The following is a 23,814-nucleotide window of genomic DNA, read 5'->3' as shown; positions in this document are numbered from 1 at the left end:
ATGTTAAATGTTGGTATCTAAACGTATGTAGCGTATTTAGAATAGCGTATTTAAAGTACGCTACATAAAAAGCTGCCAGGAATCATTATCCCGTATCTCTTGCTACCTATCCCATGCAAAAATAAGAATTTATAATTAAAAAAGGTCAAAAAGTATATATTTTGTTTGAAGGTTGAATGGAAGTTTTCTCTCTCCCTAAATTCCTTAAGAATGTACTGGAATCCTGAAGAGAAACGAGTGGGAGGGAAAAACTCATGAAAATTTTATAGCCCCGACTCATAAGTGAGAGCAAAATTAGAATAAATTAGAAAGTTTTCATTTCCCTTGCTATACGCCCGGCGGCGTATGTAATAAGATGGACTGATTCAAAAACTTCTTTAATTTGTTCCCGGCCATACGAGAGAAAACCGGAGCCGGCTATTAGTGTGTACTTCTGTAGAGAGAGCGACACGGGGAGCAGGGTGTGTGAAGAGGCTTTTCTCCTCTCATTTTAGTAGGAAAAGACGCTTAAACTTTCCCGACGAATTACTCTTACTCGTTAAGCTGTAAAATATTATGACCCGGCGTCGAGAGCTCGAGAAGATCTCGTGGCTTGTGCGTGAGTGAGAAAGCCATTCTATATTACACACCCCGTCTTCCCGCCTTTCCTGTTAATGCAATTAAACATATCTTTTTCTCGGAGAAGAAACATGTGGCTCTGGGTAAAATGTTGGCCCATTCGTGGACACGGAAGGAACTAAATTTTACACGATAAATTTATTTTCCACTTCGCCCTCGTGTGTGTGCATACATATCATCCCAGACACAAAATAATTTCCTCCCTTTCTTGAAACTTTAATTTTGTCGCCTTGAATACTTTCAAATCCGAGATTCCGAATAATTGTTTGTAATTTCCTCCTCGCCGTTTCGCCTTGTGCGAAATAAATTAGAATTCGTTGGAATTCTGATTAGTATTCGGTGGCTGATTTAGGAAACACAGGCGCTGTAATTGAAAAATCATAAGATTCATCGTGATTTGCATACACAGGAGTTATAGAAATCTGACTTATTCAGGAAGGGTGGTATGGGTCACTATTGTGTTTGTGTCAAGCTCCTTCCGTTTTACATGTTGGGTTTTCTAGAATATAGCAGGACACTGCTAAAGAGATGCAATGCAGTGGTTACAGGAAATGCCCATAGCACAGTTACTTAATAGAGCCTCGTTCGTATAGGGCATAGTTTCCCAACCTTTTTTGTCCCATCGCCCCCTTCTCAGAAATTTGTTTCTCCCAACGCAATCCAACCCATAGAATCCTATGTTATACCCGTAGCTTCTACCGCCCCTCTGGAACATTCCATCGCCCCCCCCCAGGGAGCGTTAACGCCCACGTTGGGAATCACTGGTATATAGGGGATATAATAAAACCACAGTATTTTATTACTACTACTCTTCCGTACATGCACCTCTTTTACATTTCTTTGCGGAATTCAATCCAGTTTTTTACTGGTCCCCCAATATACCCAGTATTTTACTAGCTGCAATAGTATGCCCATATGGCCCATATTTCACGGGCCGTCTTTTTGGCCGCCCCGAATATAATTATAATTGTCCATCCCCCCCTCTTCCATATTTTCAAAGAAGCCTAATAGAATTTTTATTCTTCTCTGTAATTAAGGACGATTAAAATTATCTTCTTATTCAATATTCATCCCAAATGTTAGTCATGCTTTTTCTTCCTTTCTTTATTTCTTCAAATTATTATTCACGCTTTTCTATTGCTATTAGCATTAACACTTTTGATGATTATTCGCTGGTAATTTATTTTACCTTTAGCATCATATCTGGTGACAATTTGCTTGTGGTTTCGCATGTTTGTAATCCCAGTTTACCTTATTTATCTCGGAGAAATATTGATTAGCTAGGCAACAGAGAAAAGTAAAAAAAACCCGTTTATACGTCATTACTAGAACTACTAAACTAAATGTGCACCTCGTTCATTCAGCACCTCCAAGAGATAGAAGGCCTCTGCACTGTTTGCCATAAACGTCATTCAGACTACCTAGCAAGTTTGCCACATTTTGAAACACAGAATCCTATTTCGTTGTTTTCTTATTTTGGCGTAGAATCTTTCTGACAGGCTCACAAATACCGCATAGTGATTGGATGTGAGGCATAGAAATCGCCAATTCTGAGCCCGATCATTTCTTTTCCTCAGAACGATGATACTGGCACGAGCAGGGAAGTTTTTTTCCCTGAATATTCTGAGGGAAAATGGACTACTTACTAACCTCACAAGCTGAGTGCGGAGGTCTTTTATCTCTAGGAGGTGCTGGTTCATTTCCCTCTGTGGAACTTCTAACAAATAGTTACATTCCTAATGTGAATCTAACGTGAAATTTGTTTCGGTGTAATGTTTATTATAGTGCTACCCCCGCCATCTATTTTTCGAACTATTAGTGAAGTTTAATGATTGAATATTTCTACCGCGTTAAATGTCAATACAGTTTATCTCCATTCGTCGGACAAAACATTATGACAAAGGTGGTGTGAACCATGGCTGGACAAATCTCGAAAAATTTTCTTGCATGCACCTTAATTAATAATAATAGATGTCCAAATACAGTAACACCTCGTGTTTACTGTCACAGGGGAAACAAAACAAATTCGTCCATGAAAGAGAAAAGACTGTATCTGAGTGGTGTCTGAAATATATTTTTTTCCATATTTATACTTTCCTCTTACAAATACGAGAAATAACGGAAGCTTGGATCCTATCTGTCAATAATTGGTTAAAAATAAAACTGTTGTAATTATTAAAAAGGAATTATTGATGTTTACAAACCGATGTGCAACATGAAAACACACAATATATGGGGGCATAAAACTATGACTTTTTGTTATTATGTTACCGTTGCTCATTGATTCCCAAGCAAGGTGCCTTTATTATTGTTTTTGACTGAGTACTGTGTAAACTGTATTTTCTCAGGGAGAGTTGAAACATTTTTCTATTTCCTAATTGCTACTAGAGACGGATACTGATAAATCAACTTTATCGAAATTTTCACATTATATCTGTAAACAAATAACAAGCAACCAAATGAAAAAAAAAAAAAAAAAACAGAATTTTTAATAGTGATAATGTGTGGATAATTTTATAATCTATGGTGGCAATTTTCTTCTTATTTATTCCGTGCCAGAACCACCATCCGCGGTCCACAACTGCACAGTGAACGGGGAAACTGAACGATCGTTCCGGATATCCTGCTTCGAAGGAAAAGACGGCGGATTGAATCAATATTTCCAGATGGAAGTCCGGGCACAGGATTCGACTCTGTTATTGAACATGTCAGCTCAAACGGCCGATTTCGCTGTCCGCGGTCTCAACCCGGGAGTTGTATACACAGTCACGTTGTACGCTTACAACGCCAAGGGCAAGAGCAAACCCGTGACGGTGCGAGCGTCAACCCTTGCGGCACCCGAAAGTCAAACCAGGAAAGGTAATTGCTCACGTTTACTCACCCTAATGGTAACAGCTGTTTTATTTAAGAGCTATGATGGCTAGAAATATAGCCATCTAGCAAAATGCTGACAGAAGCCGACAGAGGATCATAAAAATATGAATGAGCTCCTATCTCTCTCTCTCTCTCTCTCTCTCTCTCTCTCTCTCGATATATATTATTATTTTTTGCTTTGTGATACAATAAACACTAGAATGACTTTAATCAGTCACATTTTGTCTGCTGAATGAGACTCAATGACATAGATAAATTGTTTTTTCTTTGACATTTACATTCGTTCAATGTGATAAATACGGCGCATTTTTTTATACGAAGTACCTATTGGCTATTGATATAAATGCAAGGTGTCCTGTAAGCGCTAGCACGGCCTTCATCTCACCACCCGTCAGTCTTAGAGGTATGATTTCAGTAAAAAGTGCTCAACACGCGTTCGAAAATTACCATGCACCAGTTTCGAGAGTGAATATACAAAGTGTCACAAAATGAAGAATAAAAATATATAAATTTTTATGCGGTCTCTCTGTGCTCTAACTTCCGATAAGAAAGTTGTTGCCCTGTATCTCCTGATACCAAAATAAAAATAAATAAATAAATAAAAATATAATATAATTTATGTTTCTATATAAGTACAATATTCTCAGAGCTATGTGAATTCGAAAAATGGACGAAATCTGGGAAAGAACAGCGTTGAATGTGGTTAGAACGGTTTTTCCGCATTTAAAGGTGTTCTTTCTCAAATTTCCCCCTCGAATATTTCTGAGAATATTGCACATAGAAACATTTCCTTTCTTTTTTTTTGTTGGCATCACGGCAGACAGCGCAGCATTTTTCTAATTGGAAGTTAGAGCATAATGGATCGTACAAAAATTTTGATTTTTCATTTTGTGACACACTGTATTCTAACTGTAAAAAATGGTACAGGGTAATTTTTCAACGGCTGTTGAGCATTTTTTGAATTCAATCTATACCTTTACGGCTGATAGTCGATGAGATAAAGGTCGTGCTAACACTTAAAGGACACCCTGTATATATATATATACTTGTTTGTTTTGTTTTTTTCAGAGGATATCTGGCAACTCACCGTAAATCCTATTCTTCTGATCTTACTGGCAATCGCAGGTGGTATTGCTCTGGTAGCATTCTCCATAATAGTATATCTCAAGTTCTTTCACCGAAGAAATGCTCAAAAAGGTGATTATTGTCTTTTTTCAAAGTTCTATCCGCGTTATCCTCAGCCTGGAGGACATGAGAGGTACCTCAACAAATAGAAAAAGTGTGTTGTACTTGAATCTATCTAGCTTTTTGAAAAAAAATGTTACAACATTCGATAAAAAGAAGATATTTATTTATAATTTTCTTCAAAAAAATAAGACACTTCGCGTAATCGAATAACATCCCTCTACACATGAAAACATACTTGTTTGATGTTCATATAAATACAGTATTCATGAACACACACCGCCGTCAAAGCAATGATTGCCATATCTAATCCTTAGTGCAAGGATTCAACCATATTAGGGAGTTATTTTAACTCACTTACGAAATACACTGATCGGCCACTTTATTATGACCACCTGACAGTTTTGAGCTATCGCATCACACCGTTGCCGCTAGAGGGCAGGACTAGGTTACTATAAAATGTAAAGCTTAGTTCCTGAGTGTAGGTCAGTGATTCCCAACGTGGGCGTTAACGCCTCCTGGGGCCACGGAATGTTCCAGGGGGGCGGTAGAAGCTACGGATATAACATAGGATCCTATGAGTTAGATTGCGTTGGAGGGCGATGGGAGGAAAAATTTCTAAAGAAGGGGGCGTTGGGACAAAAATGGTTGGGAAACTATGGTGTAGGTGAATTGGTTGTGAAGATATTTTGACAGAATTTTGAATGTGGGATGATTGTAGGAAATCGGAGTCATTTTTGTTGGGGGGTTGTTTCAGTGAAATCTCCCCATTTGTGAAATGTTCAAATGTAGCTGCAGTTAAAGCGTTTAAACACTGGACTGTCAGAAAAAAAACACGTCTCAACGTGCAAATTTTGATCATTAATGACTACTGCTTAATCGCACATGCACCTCGTCCACGATCGTCTGCGGGACTTCTAACGAATCGGTACGTGTTGGAAGGTGCGTGCCCGTGGTGTGAAACTAACGAAAAGTTTGTATCTGTGTAATGCCTTTTACAGTGCTGCCACCTGCCATCAATTTTTCGAACTATGAGTGAAGTGTAATGATTGAATTATTGTATCGTTGTAGGCCTCTTGCCTCTTAGTCATTTACCTTTTATATCAGAGGTTTTCCGACCTGTGTGTTACGACCCAAACTTGACTGGCATTGGCTCGCGATATGGGTGGTTCAAATCACTAACAGCCAGGGGCTCTTTAGAGATATTTGTCTCAACGCAAATCCGATTCGCAGGGGATTCTGAGATGTGTCGTACAAACCCACTTAGAGTTTGTTATAACTGCACATATTACGTCACTGGTTCCACTAATTTTGAGAAACAAACAGTCCCATGAGTCACGAAGCTGACCTTGTTGTTAGTTTTGGGTCCGAAACGGTTGCGAACGCTGCCGGAATTCGGGTAATATGTGCCAGCGTATAATTGATTAATAATTTTATCATTATCTTCTAGCCCGCTGCCTTTTTTACTGCTTACATTATAAGAAAATCAATATTTTTTTTTTGCTGTCCAAATATGAATTCTCTTAAGAAGATTTTTTAGCGAATCTCCCAACATAGCGCTTTTTTTCCGTCGAACAACGAGAGTCGTTATAACGAAAACTTTGACTGTATAATTGTATAAATATTCAAGAAATTAAATCAAGTTTTATTCAGATCAAATCACACTTCATTTTGAAGATCAATGCGAAATAAGCATCTTTCTACGTTGCAGCTTTCAAAATGCTCTAATTGTTTTCTCACCCTGTGCGTTCTCAATGCTAGTAGCATAATTGTTAGAGAAATCATGTCTGAAATGGGCATTATTATTTGTGAAATTGCGTTTTTTTCCAGGTTTTTAATATCTATTAGGGATGTTTCCAAAAAATTATTCTGCGAGCTTCGATTTTTTCGTCACCCCTGTTCGGGTACGAAATGTAGAGAAAATGCTGTTGTTGATATCTATCAGGAAGATTTTCCAAAAATTTTATGAGCTTTGGCTTTTTTGCTTCTCCCCTGCTCAGGAAGCGAAATATATAGAAAATGTGCGGAGTATGTGCGGTGTAATTTGGGCGTTCACTGCGCCAAGCACAAGTGATCGGCATTTTCGATTTCAACCCACCGCGACTTCTATAAACTGTTATGTGTTCTGAAACCTATGATCTTCCAGAGTCTCCCTCCCGTCATGTTCATTAATTATGTCGGGAAGTGGCACTTTGGAAAAGGTGATCTGCCATTTCCAAATGCCCTTCAGCTACTGGATCGTCTACGACCGCAAAGCTAACGATCTGTTCCTAATGTAATATTGATCTTCCCAGCAATGGAGGACAAGACCAACCCCTACACACACACACGCGCAGTTACACAAGGCGCATTGCATGCACATTGGTTAGTTAGCTTGGACCGAAACAACCGAAACGAATCCATCATTCGGACGCAAACCCACATTCCTCCATTTATACGTGCTGTGTCGTACGCCCTCCGCAGACCCTTCATTACACACATATCCTCATTGAAACTTGAGAAATCGTGCACACACGTCTGCGCAGTTGCCATTATGCACCATGTGTGTACGTACAGTCGGATTCATTATTATTATTTTTTGGTATATGCATGTTGTGTCCACTGGTGTATGAGCCGCCTATTGCAGATTATTGTACATTTAACCGTGATATATGGCATGAATGATTAACAAATGGATAATTCTTGATATTGGAGGCGTAAATTGAATTCTAACGAACAACCCCCCCCCCCCCCCATATTCTAATACAAGTAGTTATTATATTCAGCCTGAATATCATATGATTTTGCATTCAAAACGTGAAAGAATTAAATTCCAAAATACTTATTTCAATTTAAGTCTCGAAATCCTCGGCACACATGTAAAATATAGTTGCACATAGAGAACAGTATACAATGAATTTTATTTTGTTACGCATAGACGACACTTCTCAGAGTTGTGCTGCATAATGGTTCCGATGAAAGTTATGTGCTTGAACTAGCATACACAAAGGTTTTCAACAGCTGGCTGATGCGAAGATATATTTTGAAAAGAGATAAAATTCAACTGCCCCGGCGGGGAATCGAACCCACGTCCTTTCACTCTCTGGGTGAACGGCACAGACCAAGTAGACTACAGTGGCAACGAATATCCCAATTTTTCCTTGGAGCTGGTGTGCACTGAACGGGACCGTACATAGACGGTCGGACTAACTTTTCGACTCAATACTTTTATTACAACTTCAATTTTTATTACGGTCGGACTCATTTTTTCGGGGGCCACGGTTGGTCTGGAAGAGGTCGGACTGACTCGGACCAAAGCTCACAATTGCTGACAATGCCACCAGATGGTCTAAAGACCTCTGTAGTCTAGTTGTCTAGCGCGTTCACCCGGAAAGTGTTCGATTCCCTGCAGGTGCAGTTGAATTTTCTCTACTTCCAAAATATATCTTCGCATCAGCCAGCTGTTAAAACCCTTTGTATGGATAGCGGAGAATGACATCATCCTCGAATTGAACTAGCATGTCTTCCATTTCCGGACGATCTGCTAGATCACGTCTTCAGACTCATGCTCTCGCTCATAACTACTACTTCACTTACCTTCACCATCGAGAATTTTTTGTCTGCAACATATTTGTCAGCCAAAATGGGCTTTTAATTCCACAATTCGTCTTCATAATACCGTACAATTCGTTCTATGCGAATTATCTGAACTTTCAAAAATCGTCTTTAGCAGTGGCGCAGCCGTGGTCTGTGTTTGCTCGTCCTCAGCAGTGAAACAAGAAACTGAGGATGCTTGTCTTCAACAGTGAGTTCAGAACAAGAAGCATTTAATGCTAGTCCTCTGCAGTGACTTCAGAGTAAGGAACTGTGTTTAATCATGTTATGCAATGACGTTAAAGTCGAAGAACTGTGTAAGCTCATTCTCAGCAGTGGTTTAGAATTAATCAAACTGCAGAAGCTAGTCTTCAGCATGAATCAGGAAATGTAAGAGCTCGTTGTCAGCAATGATGTAACAGCTCGAGTCTGCTGATGCTCGCACTCAACTTTTGCGTAAAAGCCGATGGCTGTGGTAGCTCTTTTCTAGCGTAGGAGCCGGAGCTGAGCGCGCGTCTTCCGCCGTTGTGTAGGACCCACTGCTGGTTGATGTACAGAAAGTAACTTCCGGGCCTACCTTCAGGTATTTTTTCACAGCAGGTATCGCGGGGCTTCGGGCATGCTCGTATACTTGCTCCATCCCCTGATGAGCAGGGGAGGGGGGCTGTGTTTGTTCGTTTTCAGCTTTAGTGTAGGAACATTAGAATTGATGCACTTTTATCCAATTATCCAACATTCAGAGTAGATACACACTGTTGCCTAAAACACTGTCGACGTCATTATATCTGCAGCAATGCTTCCAGTTGTTAAATCATAAAAATAGTAACTAATATATATATATATCGCACAGAACGTATTCTCTGCGATAGGTGGATGCAGGAAGAGACGGGAGGGGTGGTTATCCCGGTACAGTAAAAAAAATATATTACTGGTGACGACGGGAGGTTGGAGGTGAAAATCTCTCTTCGTTTACTACAGTGGTTTTCAACCGGGGGCCATATGGCTCCCTAATGGTACCGGGATATTTCAAGGTGATCACGGAAAAAAAACGGAGAAAGGGGGGCCCATGACAGTTGGTTTGGAGGGCTGCAGAGAGCTAAGAAAAATTAAGGTGTGAAGAAATAAAGCTTTTATATATTAGTGACTATACAATTACAGAATCCAACAAAACCACCCATAAAACCATGGCCGTCTTAGGGCAAGGACCCACCCGGGCCTCACCGCCTACATTTTGCAGCAGGTTTTCTAGGGGTTTTTCTATGGGGTTTTTCCACAGTCCCCCGGCTAGATTTTTCACAGACCTCTCCTTTATAGTATGAAAAACAAAGAAATGATGAAAACCATATCTTGCCCCAGGCTGCAGCTCTGTCATTCCCACTTGAATGAGGGGTCATGCCCGGGGGTCTCATGTCCATAAGTGTTACCTTACGATATTTGTATAGTATAATACATTTTGAAAATAAGTAGGAAATATGCAGGCTGTTTATTTCTAGCTAAGTATGGGACTACCATAGCATCACTTTGCCTGAGGGGCTCATAATGTTGAGACGGTCCTGAATCACTTCTGGGGATCTCAGACTACTGAGGAGCTCAAAAAGTTCTAGGATAGTGGTCTGGAAGCCAATCTTATTTGAAAATTTTTCCTTCAGTATAAATTCACTGAAAAAATCAGTTCAATACGTATAAAAGACCTTGCTTCTAGATGAGGATCGAAGACTCTGGGTAAGGTTAGACAGGGGAGCCACGCGAAAAAAAATATGGTTCAAAGGGTGCCACGGGCAAAAAAAGGTTAAGAAACACTGGTTTACTGCATACTCTTGGTTATTCACCCTCCCTGTTCAAGGAGCTCCTATAGTTATGTTCGCTTAAGGATTTACTGCTCGGGTCACAGCCTGTTCATTTGCTTTGTATCAAATTAGTCTTATGCTGGATGATAGTAAATACATAGTATCTACATAAAAATATTTAATTGTAAAAATTATCAATCAAAAATCTCTTGCAGTATTTACGTACAAGATACGCGTTATTCCAACATTAAAATTCGCACTGTGTGTACGTGTTTAACCCAATTAACATACAAATCCCCGTTAAGCAAATGTTTGCTCGAAACATTCGAATCATCGTTCCGGTAATTGGAATGACAGTGCCGTTCAATGATGTCAGTGAACTCCGTTTTCGGAATCGACAAACCGTCCTTGAACCTAACAACTGCGAAATCGATTACTAATTTATGAATCGGATGCAATTACTTATTTGCAATTACGCTCGGGATATTTAGTGTACGCAAAGTAACTTGTGTTTTAACCCGACACGATCAATAATTCATAGAAAAATTTTTCCCCGTACCAATCATTTACATATAAATAGGATAAGTGTTAAGACAGACTTGTTAATGCCGACAAATAAACGCTTCGAAACGTAAACATGTTTCCAAGTGAGGAAATTCTAATCAATTTCTTGAAGCTAAACCAGTGCAATTTGATTCAATATGCAATATGCAAACTAGAAGGAATGGATATTCACTGAAATAAGAGAGAACAGCGTTGTAGTCATTATGGTTAACGTTTATCTGGTACTTATGCAAATAAACGTCCTTTGATGATCGGAATCCGTCAAAAACTCAACCCCTTCTGAATGCTTGGAAGTGCGTGTGAGCGTTCGAATTCTTCCATTTTAAGCTGGTCTGAAGCGAAATCCGAAAATGCCTGTCTGGGAATTCTCAACGACGAGGAAGAGAGACTTAACAGGAAACTGTTCAGGAAGTGGGAGTTACCCGTTTGTAATGAAGATAACGTCGGGCACAAAACTGCTTCTCTAAGTGCTTTGACTTCTCCAATTTCAGTACCTTTTGTTTCCTTTACGGAAGATATTCGCGAGTAATTTACATAAGCCTCAGCACCTCACTGTATTCTCCCCGTTGCCTCATTCTCCTGTAACATTACTTCTTTTTATTTCTTTATTTGGTCCTTCGTCTATCTCTCTTACGCCGCTTTTCCAGCCCCCACCCTATCATCACGCGCAATTCAATTGTCTTTTCTGTACTGGAATCCGAAAGCTAGGGTTGCAGCTTGCCTGAACTTACGTGATATTGGCTAATTCAGTTAGTTTCGCAAGTCTGCTGTTTGTGTGTGTGTGTATGTTGGAGGGTCTCTTTTCTCTGTGTGTTTTGGGGTTAGCAGCAGCAGCACACACACACTCTCAGGCAATAAACCTAGGTCTAACTTGCGCCTTGGGACAGCTGAGGCTTCAGGAAGAAGATCAGATGGAATGCAGATGTTTGACTTGCAGCTATATCGTCTGAGAACGTAAATGTTTTGAGGTTTCTATTTTTAACTATGCACGCATGTGGGAAGAATAATTTATTATACTTTTTATTAAGATGAAAATGGATATTACATTAAATAATGCATTTCTCATTTTCTTGATGCGACACGTGACGTTCAAGTGAAAAATTCTTATTACACTATATTTCTTGCTGAAAATGGCATTTCAGTATTAATATCATAACAATTTCAGGTCTCTCATTTAAAACAATAGAAGGGCTGGACCATGGGCCCCCACAACGTGTAGGCTGACAAGCCCTGGGGCCCGGGACGATTTTCACCATTTTTTTTGTTTTTGTACGCTATAAATTCATCATAAAGAGGGCTCGTGGAAATCTCGTCGGTGGATCTGCAAAAGATCCCAGGCTGGGGGACCCTGTTTCAGGATGTGGGGGCCATGGGCTGGACTGTACGTTATACCTAAAAGGGCCGCTGACAGTTATTCTGACTGCTGCTCATTTTTAGGGCAATGTACATAATATTTCTACTCAATGTGAATGAATCTATGTATTCTAGGAAGATTTATGGAAGAGTTATGAAATGCTAAACCGAAAAAAAAACTGAGTTTACCAGGTGAACATTCAGGAAAAAAAAAGAGAAAAAACGTTTCCTTAATTTTGAAACAGAAGCTATATCTGAATAAACTAAAGGATTTTGATCGTGGATGCATACTGTCCTTGTCACTAGACTCTTTAGATTGTTGCCCAGTAACGTGATGCAACGAATAACATTATTTTATTAATTTTTTGTTATTGGTATGCTACTGGTGAATATAAGTTGGGTTGTGTGTGCAATCGGGGAATGACAGGGTATAAACCTAAAAGCGAAAGTATACATCAACGCCCACCACAAAAAGAAAACACACAATTCACATATAGCAATCAAAATGACTGATCATGGCCGTTCTAGGTATAACCGTCGATATCTCCTGAACAAAACCATCAATATTTTTCTTCTTAAAATTTTTGTGTACAGAAATAAGTGCGGAAATAATGAGTCACCAAAAATGGAGTGTGTACGTCAAATACTGCGAGATTATAGCGTTTTCAAAATCAAAAACCGGCAAAATGACTTCTCCGACCGTTCTAGTGTTAAAAAAATGTGTTTCAACATGCTCTCTGCACCTTATTTGTACACCATATAGCGCCAAATTGGAAAGGTTAATTTTTTTTTTGGTCATTTTTTGTCCCCTGCGTCTCAAATTTCATTGAAAAGCACCAGTTGTTCATTTTATATTGCTTTGCTCTGCATGCATATATAAATGAATTGTATCATAGATTTTACTGCGCGATTTTGCAAATTTCGCCATAGAAACAGGTTTATATATTTTTATTCATTAGTAGTTCTTCATAATACAAAATGCATGCTAAAATTCATTGAAATATGCCTACAGAGCAAAATAAAAGAGATTGATGCTATTGAACGAAATATTAGACGCCGGGGACAAAAAAAGACTAAACAATGATCGTTCCAATTTGGTGCCTTTTGGTGTATAAATAAAGCGCCAAGCTTGTTGAAACACATATTTTTTAAACTAAGAGACCTGAAATTATTATTATATTAATAATGAAATGCCATTAATACATTTTTAGCAAGAAATGTGCAGTTATAAGAATTTTTTTTCATTTGAACGTCACGTGTCCCCCTTAATTACTCCCGGAATTAAAGGCCATCATAAAGACCAACGCTGATCAGCGGTTGTTAATGTTGGATTGGTTTAACCCATGTTTGACTGGCGTTGCATTTGCGCAACGCTTTGTTTAAAACTTCTTTTAAAAATTTTCGTACAAATTTTTCTATGAAACTAAATTTTTGGAATTGCAAATTCGTGCGAGTGCGATTTGTGCTGAAGTCTATTCAAATATTTGTACTCTTTTTTTCGCTGCCCAGCGTACTTTATATAATTTTGAATAACAAAATGAAACACCTTATTGACACATGCAAGTGCCTAATTAAGTCAGGACTTGTGAGAGTTTTTGTAGATTCTGATATCATCATCGATCATCAAAACGAATACTTTGATATGTATAACAGGGGGGGTTGTGAATATTTTCCATCGTAATAGTTCATCTTTATTATGAGTGTCGTATCTCCGAAATATCAGTTCTCTGAGAACCGGGGATTGACGGGTCTTTAAAGCTAGATTTTAATGTAGATGTTGATTCAAACGAATTATATGAGCACTACACATATGTCTTGCCATGCGCTTTCCACGCAATATCTAAAATTTCCTTTTGGATAACTCGGGTTGTACCGTACTGGTCTTAGAATAACGTGGTATGTCGTGAAAAGTTGAGTATTTCTTGTAAAGAAATCAATCTTATATTCAAAAACTTTTATAATCAAATCAACCTGGAATATTGTCCAAATCACCGTAAACACCTGATGCATCATAAAAAAAAAACTTGTTTAAATTCAAGTAACGACATCGTAAATGTTTTTAGCGAACCTCGACGAGTTCATTGGCTCTAAAAAAAATGACTCATTCAGATCATTCTACATCGTAGAAGGTCATGTACAAGGACTTATAAAAAATTTTCAACTGTAATTTTTTTTTGACTAAAACACATTTTTTAAGTATAAATGAAAGCACGTGTGTGTGTGTGTGGGAAGACGAATCCTATTAAGCTTCATGCAGATAATGCGCTTGAAAAATTAATGCACGTCAGAGAAGTACAAGAAACGACGGTACTGTCCGAATAGTTACAAATTGCGTGCTGGCTTGAAATGAACGAGGTCTTCGGTATCCCGAAGTGCGTGAGTATTTATAAGAGCGTGCGTCGTGGCAAATCCTTTTCCTTAATCTACTTCTGCGTTCTTTAATATCCCATCACGACGCGTCCTTTTGTGTGAGGACGCCGCTTCTATAATTCTGCTGCTTCTGCTACCTCTAGAGAGAGAAGAAAGCATGTGTTCAACCAAGAAATATCCTAAAGTAATTTTCTCTCTTTCTCCCAAAAGAAAGACGTTATTTACTTTTATTTTTTGGTTTGTACCATCTCTATTCCCCGCGTCTGTTGCGTAAAAGACGTTCGCAGAAGATAGAAGGGACTTTATTTTATGTGAGAAGAAATATATCTACAGCGCATCAATCATGCCGCGTGGAAATTTGAGCTCAAGGTGCTGAGGAAATTATTTTCGCGATGAACACTAACTAGCGTACTCTCAGCATTATAATTTGTTTTTGGCTTCAGAATGAGTCCAATCTGTTCAATTTTTGAAAGTGAAAAATTTCATGAAGAATAATAATATTATTATATTATTGTTATTTTATGAATGGGATTTAATTCACGGTTTTTTGTGGGTAATACTAGAACAGGGATTGTTATCCAAGTGCAAACGAACTCTTTGGGGGTCTTTCGGAAACCTACAGGGCCTCCATGAGGGTGGGGTGAGAAACGTTTTACAGGACTTCGGTGTAACCATCAGTGTTGCCTAGTCGCGTACTAAGTTTTCCCAGTGATGCGGAAGCCTTTGGATCGCGTTACCTCTCGATACATACAGACACATTCTAGAAATTTCATAAAAGGATATGGATGAACGTGTTGCCTGTGTGGGGTTCAGTTCTAGTCTTTGGTGACATCGCCATGCATTACGACCCCTAGCCTATTCGATTTCCAATCAGTTCCTCTTTTCTTGCTTCAAAAATATTGTGACATTTCACTGACTGGCTCGTCCATAGTTGTCCTGTTCCTTTTATCACTGCGCACGTGCTTGGATGAGGGAGGGCGAGTTTTCATTTGCTCTGAGGGAGGAAAGGCATTTCACTTACTCGAGGTATAAGCCACATGCTTATAACACAAGTCTTCGTTTGACAGCAGCGTCCCTTCAGCATTGTTGCACTATTAAAAATTAAACCAATGTAGTTTCTTTTTGATTGAGCACAACTTCGGTCTATCACCATGGACAATTTATTACCGACAATATTTAAATGTAACCGACATGCCTAAATATCCGATGTTATTTACAAAACTGTTATTGCTTCCATAATAGTAAAAATACTTACCAGAATGATGAATATATGCATATATATACGCAGTACTAGAAGTGACCGAAATTCAATTAATGATACATAGAATTACAATTAATTCACATATTTTCTTTTCCTTACAGATGGCAAACATCCGGATGGAAAAAAGTGAGTCCACTATAACTATAGAGGCGCAGAGTCTATAAATATATGTTACGGTCAAAGTCCGAAACCGGCCAGTTGACTCTGTCAATGCCCGAATTTCGGACTTTGGCTAGCCTGTTAATGGAGTGACATGAGATGTCTGGCCAATGAAAGGGCATGATTCGAGGCCAACATCAAGTTAGCGTATTTTTTGTGTGATAATTATGGCCGTATAATAAATATTTATGGTTACCTATGCAACGCTAACGATCAAAAAATTATGATATCGATATTATAGGGGTACCCATTCACTTTAAACCAATGTCCGAAGTTCCATAGAATTTCAGATATTAGCTCGTTCAACTGGTTTATTTCGGGCTTTAGCCGTAAAACATGCATTTTTACTCTACAAAACTTAATATTTAAAGCACATAAAATGACCTGAAAAATCCAGCTCAACCACATTTATTGCAATGTCATTTCTAATTCTCACAGGCATCCCGACTGTACAGAAATCAATCATACATCTTGTAATAGTTGTTCATCTGAAAAACACGGTGATGAGAAATCTAAACAACTAGCTTCAGGTAGATATTAAAATATGTATATTTTTTTAATATATTTATGGTTGCCTTCCTTCTTGCGACTGATATTGAACATTTTTTGACTCGAATGATGGTTACAGAGAGTTTCGTCATGATAGAAAGTACTCAACCTGATGTCACTCGTGGTAATGCTTCTTCGAGGACGGGGACCGTCACGTGGAGAAAATCACCTACGAGTCCTTCGTATTCTGAAAAGCAAGTGGAGACGTGTTTAACGTTGAAGGTAAATCTTCTAAAACAGTAGGAGAAAGCTCTTTTGTTTTTAAATAATTGTGAATTAATACTTGACCTGGACTCCCCGGATGTTGCTGTCCTGGTTTTGATATCAACTGTGGTGTAGTTGGTAGAAAACAGGACTCTGACGACGAAGGTCGCAGATTCGAATCCCGTTCAATTATCTTCAAGTTCCTTTTTTTCCCTTCCATCTCCGTTTTCTGACGATCTTTGTCACTTATACGGTAAGGACAAGTGAAATGCCCTATTCAAAATGTCCCACTCACTTGACCACTCATGCGGTCACTTTCTTGGTCAAGTACTCCGTCAGTCACTCATATAGTCACTAATTCACTCACTTACTGATACAGTCACTCATATAGTCACTAATTCACTCACTTACTGATACAGTCACTCATATAGTCACTAATTCACTCACTTACTGATACAGTCACTCATATAGTCACTAATTCACTCACTTACTGATACAGTCACTCATATAGTCACTAATTCACTCACTTACTGATACAGTCACTCATATAGTCACTAATTCACTCACTTACTGATACAGTCACTCATATAGTCACTAATTCACTCACTTACTGATACAGTCACTCATATAGTCACTAATTCACTCACTTACTGATACAGTCACTCATATAGTCACTAATTCACTCACTTACTGATACAGTCACTCATATAGTCACTAATTCACTCACTTACTGATACAGTCACTCATATAGTCACTAATTCACTCACTTACTGATACAGTCACTCATATAGTCACTAATTCACTCACTTACTGATACAGTCACTCATATAGTCACTAATTCACTCACTTACTGATACAGTCACTCATCCAGTCACTTGCTTATTCATAAGGTCACTCACTCATTCAGTTATATGGTCACTTACAGTCAGGCGAAATGCCCGGGGCAAATTGCTCCACTCACTTAAGTACTCATGCAGTCACTCATTCACTCACTTGGTCACTTATATGATCACTTATGCTGTCATTCATTCACTTACTCGATCAATCATACAGTCACTCATCCACTCAAACTGTCACTTACTCAGTTACTTTGTCAGTTATACGGTCAGGGCAGGCAAAATGCCCGCGACGAAATGTCCCACACACTTGGCCACTCATACGGTCACTCACTTGATCGCTTTCTTGGTCACTCACACATTTTCTCACATAGTAACTCATACGATCAATCACCCACTCATTCCGTGATCATACCGACACTCGTCTACTCATTAGTTCACGCAAACGGTCACTCATCCACTCACTTGGTCATTCATAAGGTCACTCACCCAGTTATTTGGTCGCTTATACGGTCAGAAAAGGCAAAATTTCATGAGGTGAAATGTAATGGGGACGGAACGTGCTAAAGGGCGAAATGTCGGGGACCAAGTTTCCGTAAACGATTGCTAAGATATGCGTATAATATTTATTTGCATATCAATGTGCCTAAATATCTATTCGTTCCTTTATAGCTGCCTTTCAAGAAAGGCTCCAGTGAAACACTGACGAAAATTGAGAGGCGCAAATCACCATGCAGCCCCAACCAACCTGATGGTGTGACCACCACATATCCTAATTCGATACTCCTTCATCACAGGCCCAGTGACGATCACACCAGCTCAGAAATTATATCGATGTCTTCCCTCAGGCACACCGACCTCTGATGAAATTAACCGACACTCATTCTCTAAGAACTTATGATGAATTTAGGATTTTAAAATTTATTCGAGGTAAGTTCTAACGCGCAAAAGTCATTTACAAGGTTGCTATATTCAGTGGCGTCGGAGCCGGGGGTGCTGTGGGTGCTCGAGCACCCACGGAAGTTTGTAGAATGGGTCCGAGCACCCACGGAAGTTTGTAGAATGGGTCCGAGCACCCACAGAATTGATTCAAAAATCGAAATTTCCTACATGAATCTCAAGATGGGCACCCACAGATTCGAAACGCTTCCGACGCCCTTGGCTATATTCAACATATCTCAACAATTTGGTATCGAATCAGTTAAATTAACTAATCAAATTTCTCTCCAAAATTGCACCAATGTGTTTTTCTTTCTCTGTCGCATGGGGATTGAATAAACAAAACAAAAAAATATGTATTATATGATTTTATAGTGAATATCAGTTCCGCAAGGAATATTAACGTGGATATCTGTTTGTCTGTTATCTCAAGTTTCACGTAGTTATACAGTCAAATCCCGTTATAACGAACTTCAAGTTACTGAAGAAATCACTTCGTTATAATGAAATTTCGTTACAAAGGAATTTTTCATTTTATGAATTTTAACATTCGTTAAAAAATTTCGTTGTAGCGGAATTTGATTCTAAAGACAGATTTACTTATTATTAATTTTTTTTTCATAAATGTTGTCATTGTTTTGAAAAGGTTTTCACATTGTTTTATGTTCTAGATCATAGTTTCCCAAACTTTTCGTCCCATCTCCCTTCTTCAAATTTTTTTTCTTCTTATCGCCCCCGCCAACTCAAGTCAACTCGCCGGATGCTTTATTAAGCCCTGACTTAAACCCTGAGCTTCTACCGTCCTCTTCGACCTTCCCATCACCCCCTAGGGCGACATTGCCCACTTTGGGAAACAATGTTCTAGATAATAAAAAGCATGAAGTTAAATCGGAAAAATAACTCAAAGCAACTGAAATCAATTAGGCATTGAATTTTTTTGGGTAAGTTATACTTACTCTTACACATACATATTTATCTGTATTATACTTACATATTTGAGGGAAAGAATATGCAATTTTTTACAAGTATTGTGGAAGCCGGGGAAACAATAAATTACTCTAAATATACTCGTGTAATTTTTTTAACAAATGCTTGAAAAGTTTCGCATTCAGAAGCACATGCAAATTCCAAATTATTTTCACATGAGTGGGCTGGCAACTGGTACATTTCGGAAATGAATGTCCTGAAACCATGTATGTTTCTGGAAAATGCCTTGAACGAATATCCTGTAAAGGCAGGTGCGAAGAATCGAAAAATTCTAACATCATCCGATTTTTTATAAATGTTGTCATCGTTTTGAAAAGGTTTTCCCAATGTTTCTATTTACTCCAGCACTAACATCAGATATGATCTTAAGTTTTCCTTTAATTGAAAACTGTTTGCTTTGGAGACCACTCATTCTGAAACAGAAGAAACGTGAAACATTCCTTACGCGTAGCCACTGGCTTACCACAGATTTTATTTATTTTTTTCAGGCACAGCATTGGTTAAAATTTCCCTTCACTAGCCATAGAAGAACACAACTCTTCTTCCCCAACAATCAAGCAAGTTAATACTTTGAAACCGATTTTTTGGAATCGTTTTTGACACGTTCTGTACTCTTATGTTGAGGTTCAGATACTTTTTTTTTTAATTCGTTAATGACAGATTTTTCATTTCGTAATATCGGAATTCGCAATATGTTTTTCCTATGTAAACTAATTCTGTGGTGTTTGATCAGAGCATATCTCCAAAAAATGGCTTTTTGATCTAAAAGCAAGTCTTGCTAATTATAAGTAATTAGAAGTGAGATAAATGCACAAATACGTGCGTACGGCTAAACAATATGCTTATGTATGATATTTCCATTTGTATTTGTGTTAATGCTTTATTTATTTTTTTAGATTTTTAAATGACAATGAAAATGCTTATGTCTCAAAAATGTGATTTTGGAGTTGTCATGTTCTGACCAAATACTAACCAATTTAAAGATTAGAAAAAGTATTTGTTAAAACGAGATTTTCGCTATAACGGTAAAACGAGATTCGATTGTATTATCTATGGAAAAATGTGCAGATTTTTATCTATCTTTCTCCATTTCTACGAAACCTACAACAATTTCGCAGTTATAATTTTATTTTCATTTAAATACACGCGTATGTTGCATTACCTAATTACACCATTAAATACTCTGATATTTTTCTCTTCTTCTTTTCTTTTCTTGCATTCGTAGAGTTATCTGAAACGAGGAGGAATGACAGCAGAACTAAAAGAGGAAAAAAAAACATCAAGCAATACCTAATCCAGAAACAAAACCATTCCGATACCGCAGCTAATACCTCAGATTGCACGAGGTGAATGTATCCAGCGGTTACTCACGCGCGTGTGTGTATAACTCATATTATACTATAACTACCTAAACAAAAAGATGGCACTGATCCGTTCGGCGGCAGCGGTGGTGGTATAGATAGGCCCGCTGCAGGAAAAGGGAACGAAGCAATCGAAACGCCTCACGTTATTTTGTGAGTCTTCAAATATATCTCTACCTTCCTCTCTCTGGAAAACAAATCGGCACCATTAGAGGGAATATGTTCAATAACTAGGAACGATATGTAATTTTAAACAAAAAAAAAATAAGAGGAAATAATAACGACACCGTGGATCTGATATTCGTTTGAAAGTTCGTTATTTTTTAATCCGAAGATTTTTTGGTGCTTTGTAAATAAATCATTGTTATACGTGGTGGAGTGTTTTTGTTCATTTAGCGCCCGCATTCATGTTTGCCAACCCTCGTATTCCCAAGATCAAAAGTCTTCATAAATAAAATATGATAAATTCAATAACATAAATAAAAAAAATTATATTTTTCGTTTTTTCTGGAAAAAAAAAATACTAATAATATTTATTACGGATGATGAAACTAGATAATTTGAATATTTATGGTTGATGATAGTTACTTATATTTAGTTGAAATATTCAATATAATCAAAGAAAAGCACAAAATAGTATGAAAAAGGAGTTTTGCTGATTAGCGTTGATTTGGTGGATAGCGAAACTTACGTCATTATCACAATGGAGCAATAATTGCACTGTCGATCTGAATATCAACTAAACATTGCCGATAAATGATGCAAACGTTCATTTCTTTTATCGTTCTTTGATTGAACAATTCCTTTCACTAAATTCTAAGTATTTGCAAAAAATAAATAAAAGACTAAAATTTTCTAAATTATGGAAATGTCACAAAAAGTAGAATCTATTACACTACGTAAAAAAATTTAAAAAATATATCGAAAAATGGTCGTAAGCTTCATTGTAGGTAGAACTCACCTTATCTATGGAATACGAGGGTTAAACCAATGAGTTTTTCCATGTCAACTGCATGTACATGTGTAACAATCTCTCTAATAAGGTATACTTAACAATATAAAGACAAAAGCGGTCATAGCTGATTTAACATGCAATCACACCCAAATAGTTTTATCTCAGGGTGCCGAAATTTTATGTCTTCTCTTGTTAAGGCTAGTTAAGGCTCTTAAATTCCTAAAGTATAAATGCTCTAGGCTCCTTAGTTTAGTGATAAAGTAAAGTTCTACCTGGAACGACGGCAGCGGTCAGATATTTAACTAACAAATTTCTCTAATACGGATATTAATATTGGAGAAACAGATGTTCTATCATGGCGTTTGATTTTCCCCAGTACCTATTTTGCAGTACCTCAGTACCTTTTTTTGTTACACTTATGAAAAAGCTCGTCGTCATACGTTATTCACTTCATTTAGCGTTTCTATGGATATTTGTGCCATTTTGAATTGCATTCGCTGGTACAATGTGGTACGACTAACAGAATCTTCATTTTTTCAGATTTTACAAATGAACAAGGCTCCAGCCCGGGGGCCGAGACGAAAGTTATCATTTTTTTGTTTTGTTTCTTCACCCTATGAATTCGCTATACAGGGGCCGCCACTAAATATCCCCAGAATCCCCCCCCCCGTTTCTGGAATATCATGCTTCGACTGAGCAAAACAAAAAAATATATATTTATGAAGTTACCGCTGAGCAGTCGTGTGGTCACCGTACGGCAGTCTCGTCATGAGAATAATGGTTCGAACCCCGTTGACGGCACAGTGATGATCGGCTGAAGTTGGTTTTCGCTAATTTTACAGCTTCGAGGCGCGAAAATGTAGAAGTCGTTTGTCAGAAAAAAAACAGAAAAATTAGCAGAGTAGACGACGAAACTCTCACATTAATGCCAAAACACTATTCTTAGGTAATTCTCGCTTCAATACGAGGCTGTAACGTTACCAAATAATACCAAACCACTTCGGCATTATACTGAAAGAATTTCACTTATTTTTCACCGATCAATTCGCATTCAGATTCATAGAAGTTATAACTTTATGATGAAGTCTTGATGTTATTTTTATGGCATTCAAAGCAATTCGGAAGCGCAACTGACATCATTCGAAAAGCATGCTTGACCGTTCAAAATCTAAGAACCATACATAGATTTCCGTTCAAACAACGTTCTAAGAGAGTGAGCTTCTCTTCAATAAAGCTCACCGAACAGAGACATTGAAGTCAAATATTATATAAGTGAGTGAGCGGGTATCAAACATCGGACTGCATAACTGGCAGAAACCTTCATCCTTCCATTCACGTCAGAAATTTTAGTCGGAAATTCCGATAGATTTTGCAGAATCATGCTCTACTCGGAATTCTCTCTCTCTCTTCGTACGTCTTGCAAGCGACATTAAAGGCTTTAGTACCTTGCATTTGCATAAAGGAGCTCCATCACCATCATCATCATCTCTCTCTCTCTCTCTCTCATACGTTGACGTTCTCTTCCACAACATACATCTCTTTACCCCTTCAATACAAACAGACCTTTGCAATGATACACGCACACACCTCATTGTGTGTGTGTGCATTCGTATATAAGAGGACCGACGAAGAATGGACGTTTGGGTAACATAAACCCTTTAAATTTTCCGTTGAAGCTCTATTTCTGGATCAGGCGTCTGAAGGTTGAAGGCAACGAAACACGTGAGTTTCTCTGATGTCCAGAGATCAGGGGTTTCCGATAACGACGCATTCATATTCTTCGTAAAATTAGATTGAATGCATAGTAGCTTTGATAAAACTAACACGGTTAAGAGAGTTATGAACTAAGCAGTTCGATAGGAGTCGAAATGTTATACGTGAAAATCACCGTATCCGAGAAATTGGATGGAATATAAATGTTTCTCTTAAACGCGTACTGCTGAAGGCTCAGAGTTTCAATATTCAATAACTTCATGGACCGAATTTTCTACTGCTACTTAACCCTACACGCACCGCGTGCGCATTCCTCTGCGAAATTTCTAACGAATCGGAACATGTTAAAGTGTGTGTTCCGAGTCCCTAACGCATTCACAGTATATTAGTGAGAATTGCTCTTGTTGCGTGTTCTTATCCGTGTAGCCACCTCTGTCTTCCACATTTTGAAGTGAAGATGGTAAATGTTTGAGTTCCCATGTTATATAAGTCAGAGACATAAGTAGGGTGGTTCACAGGGACACCC

General features: G+C 38.2%; 1 protein-coding gene across 1 annotated transcript in view; it reads left to right on the top strand.

Moving 5' to 3' along the window:
- LOC149084187 (neural cell adhesion molecule 2-like) overlaps positions 1 to 20,993 on the top strand; it is a 265,084-nt gene extending 244,091 nt beyond the window's left edge. The window contains exons 8-14 of the mRNA XM_089234532.1: positions 3,178 to 3,477; positions 4,561 to 4,689; positions 15,687 to 15,711; positions 16,183 to 16,274; positions 16,373 to 16,515; positions 18,006 to 18,263; positions 20,485 to 20,993. Of these exons, the coding sequence (XP_089090658.1) occupies positions 3,178 to 3,477; positions 4,561 to 4,689; positions 15,687 to 15,711; positions 16,183 to 16,274; positions 16,373 to 16,515; positions 18,006 to 18,197 (881 nt within the window). The 3' untranslated portion in view covers positions 18,198 to 18,263; positions 20,485 to 20,993. The remainder of the gene's footprint in view (positions 1 to 3,177; positions 3,478 to 4,560; positions 4,690 to 15,686; positions 15,712 to 16,182; positions 16,275 to 16,372; positions 16,516 to 18,005; positions 18,264 to 20,484) is intronic.
- The last annotated feature ends 2,821 nt before the right edge of the window (positions 20,994 to 23,814 follow it).

This window comes from Pholcus phalangioides, unplaced genomic scaffold (genome assembly GCF_987345545.1).
Source record: "Pholcus phalangioides strain wild (caught in Gottingen) unplaced genomic scaffold, Ppha-v1.0 ptg000008l_1, whole genome shotgun sequence".
Taxonomy (NCBI): domain Eukaryota; kingdom Metazoa; phylum Arthropoda; class Arachnida; order Araneae; family Pholcidae; genus Pholcus; species Pholcus phalangioides.
This window is presented reverse-complemented; position numbering and strand designations above follow the sequence as displayed.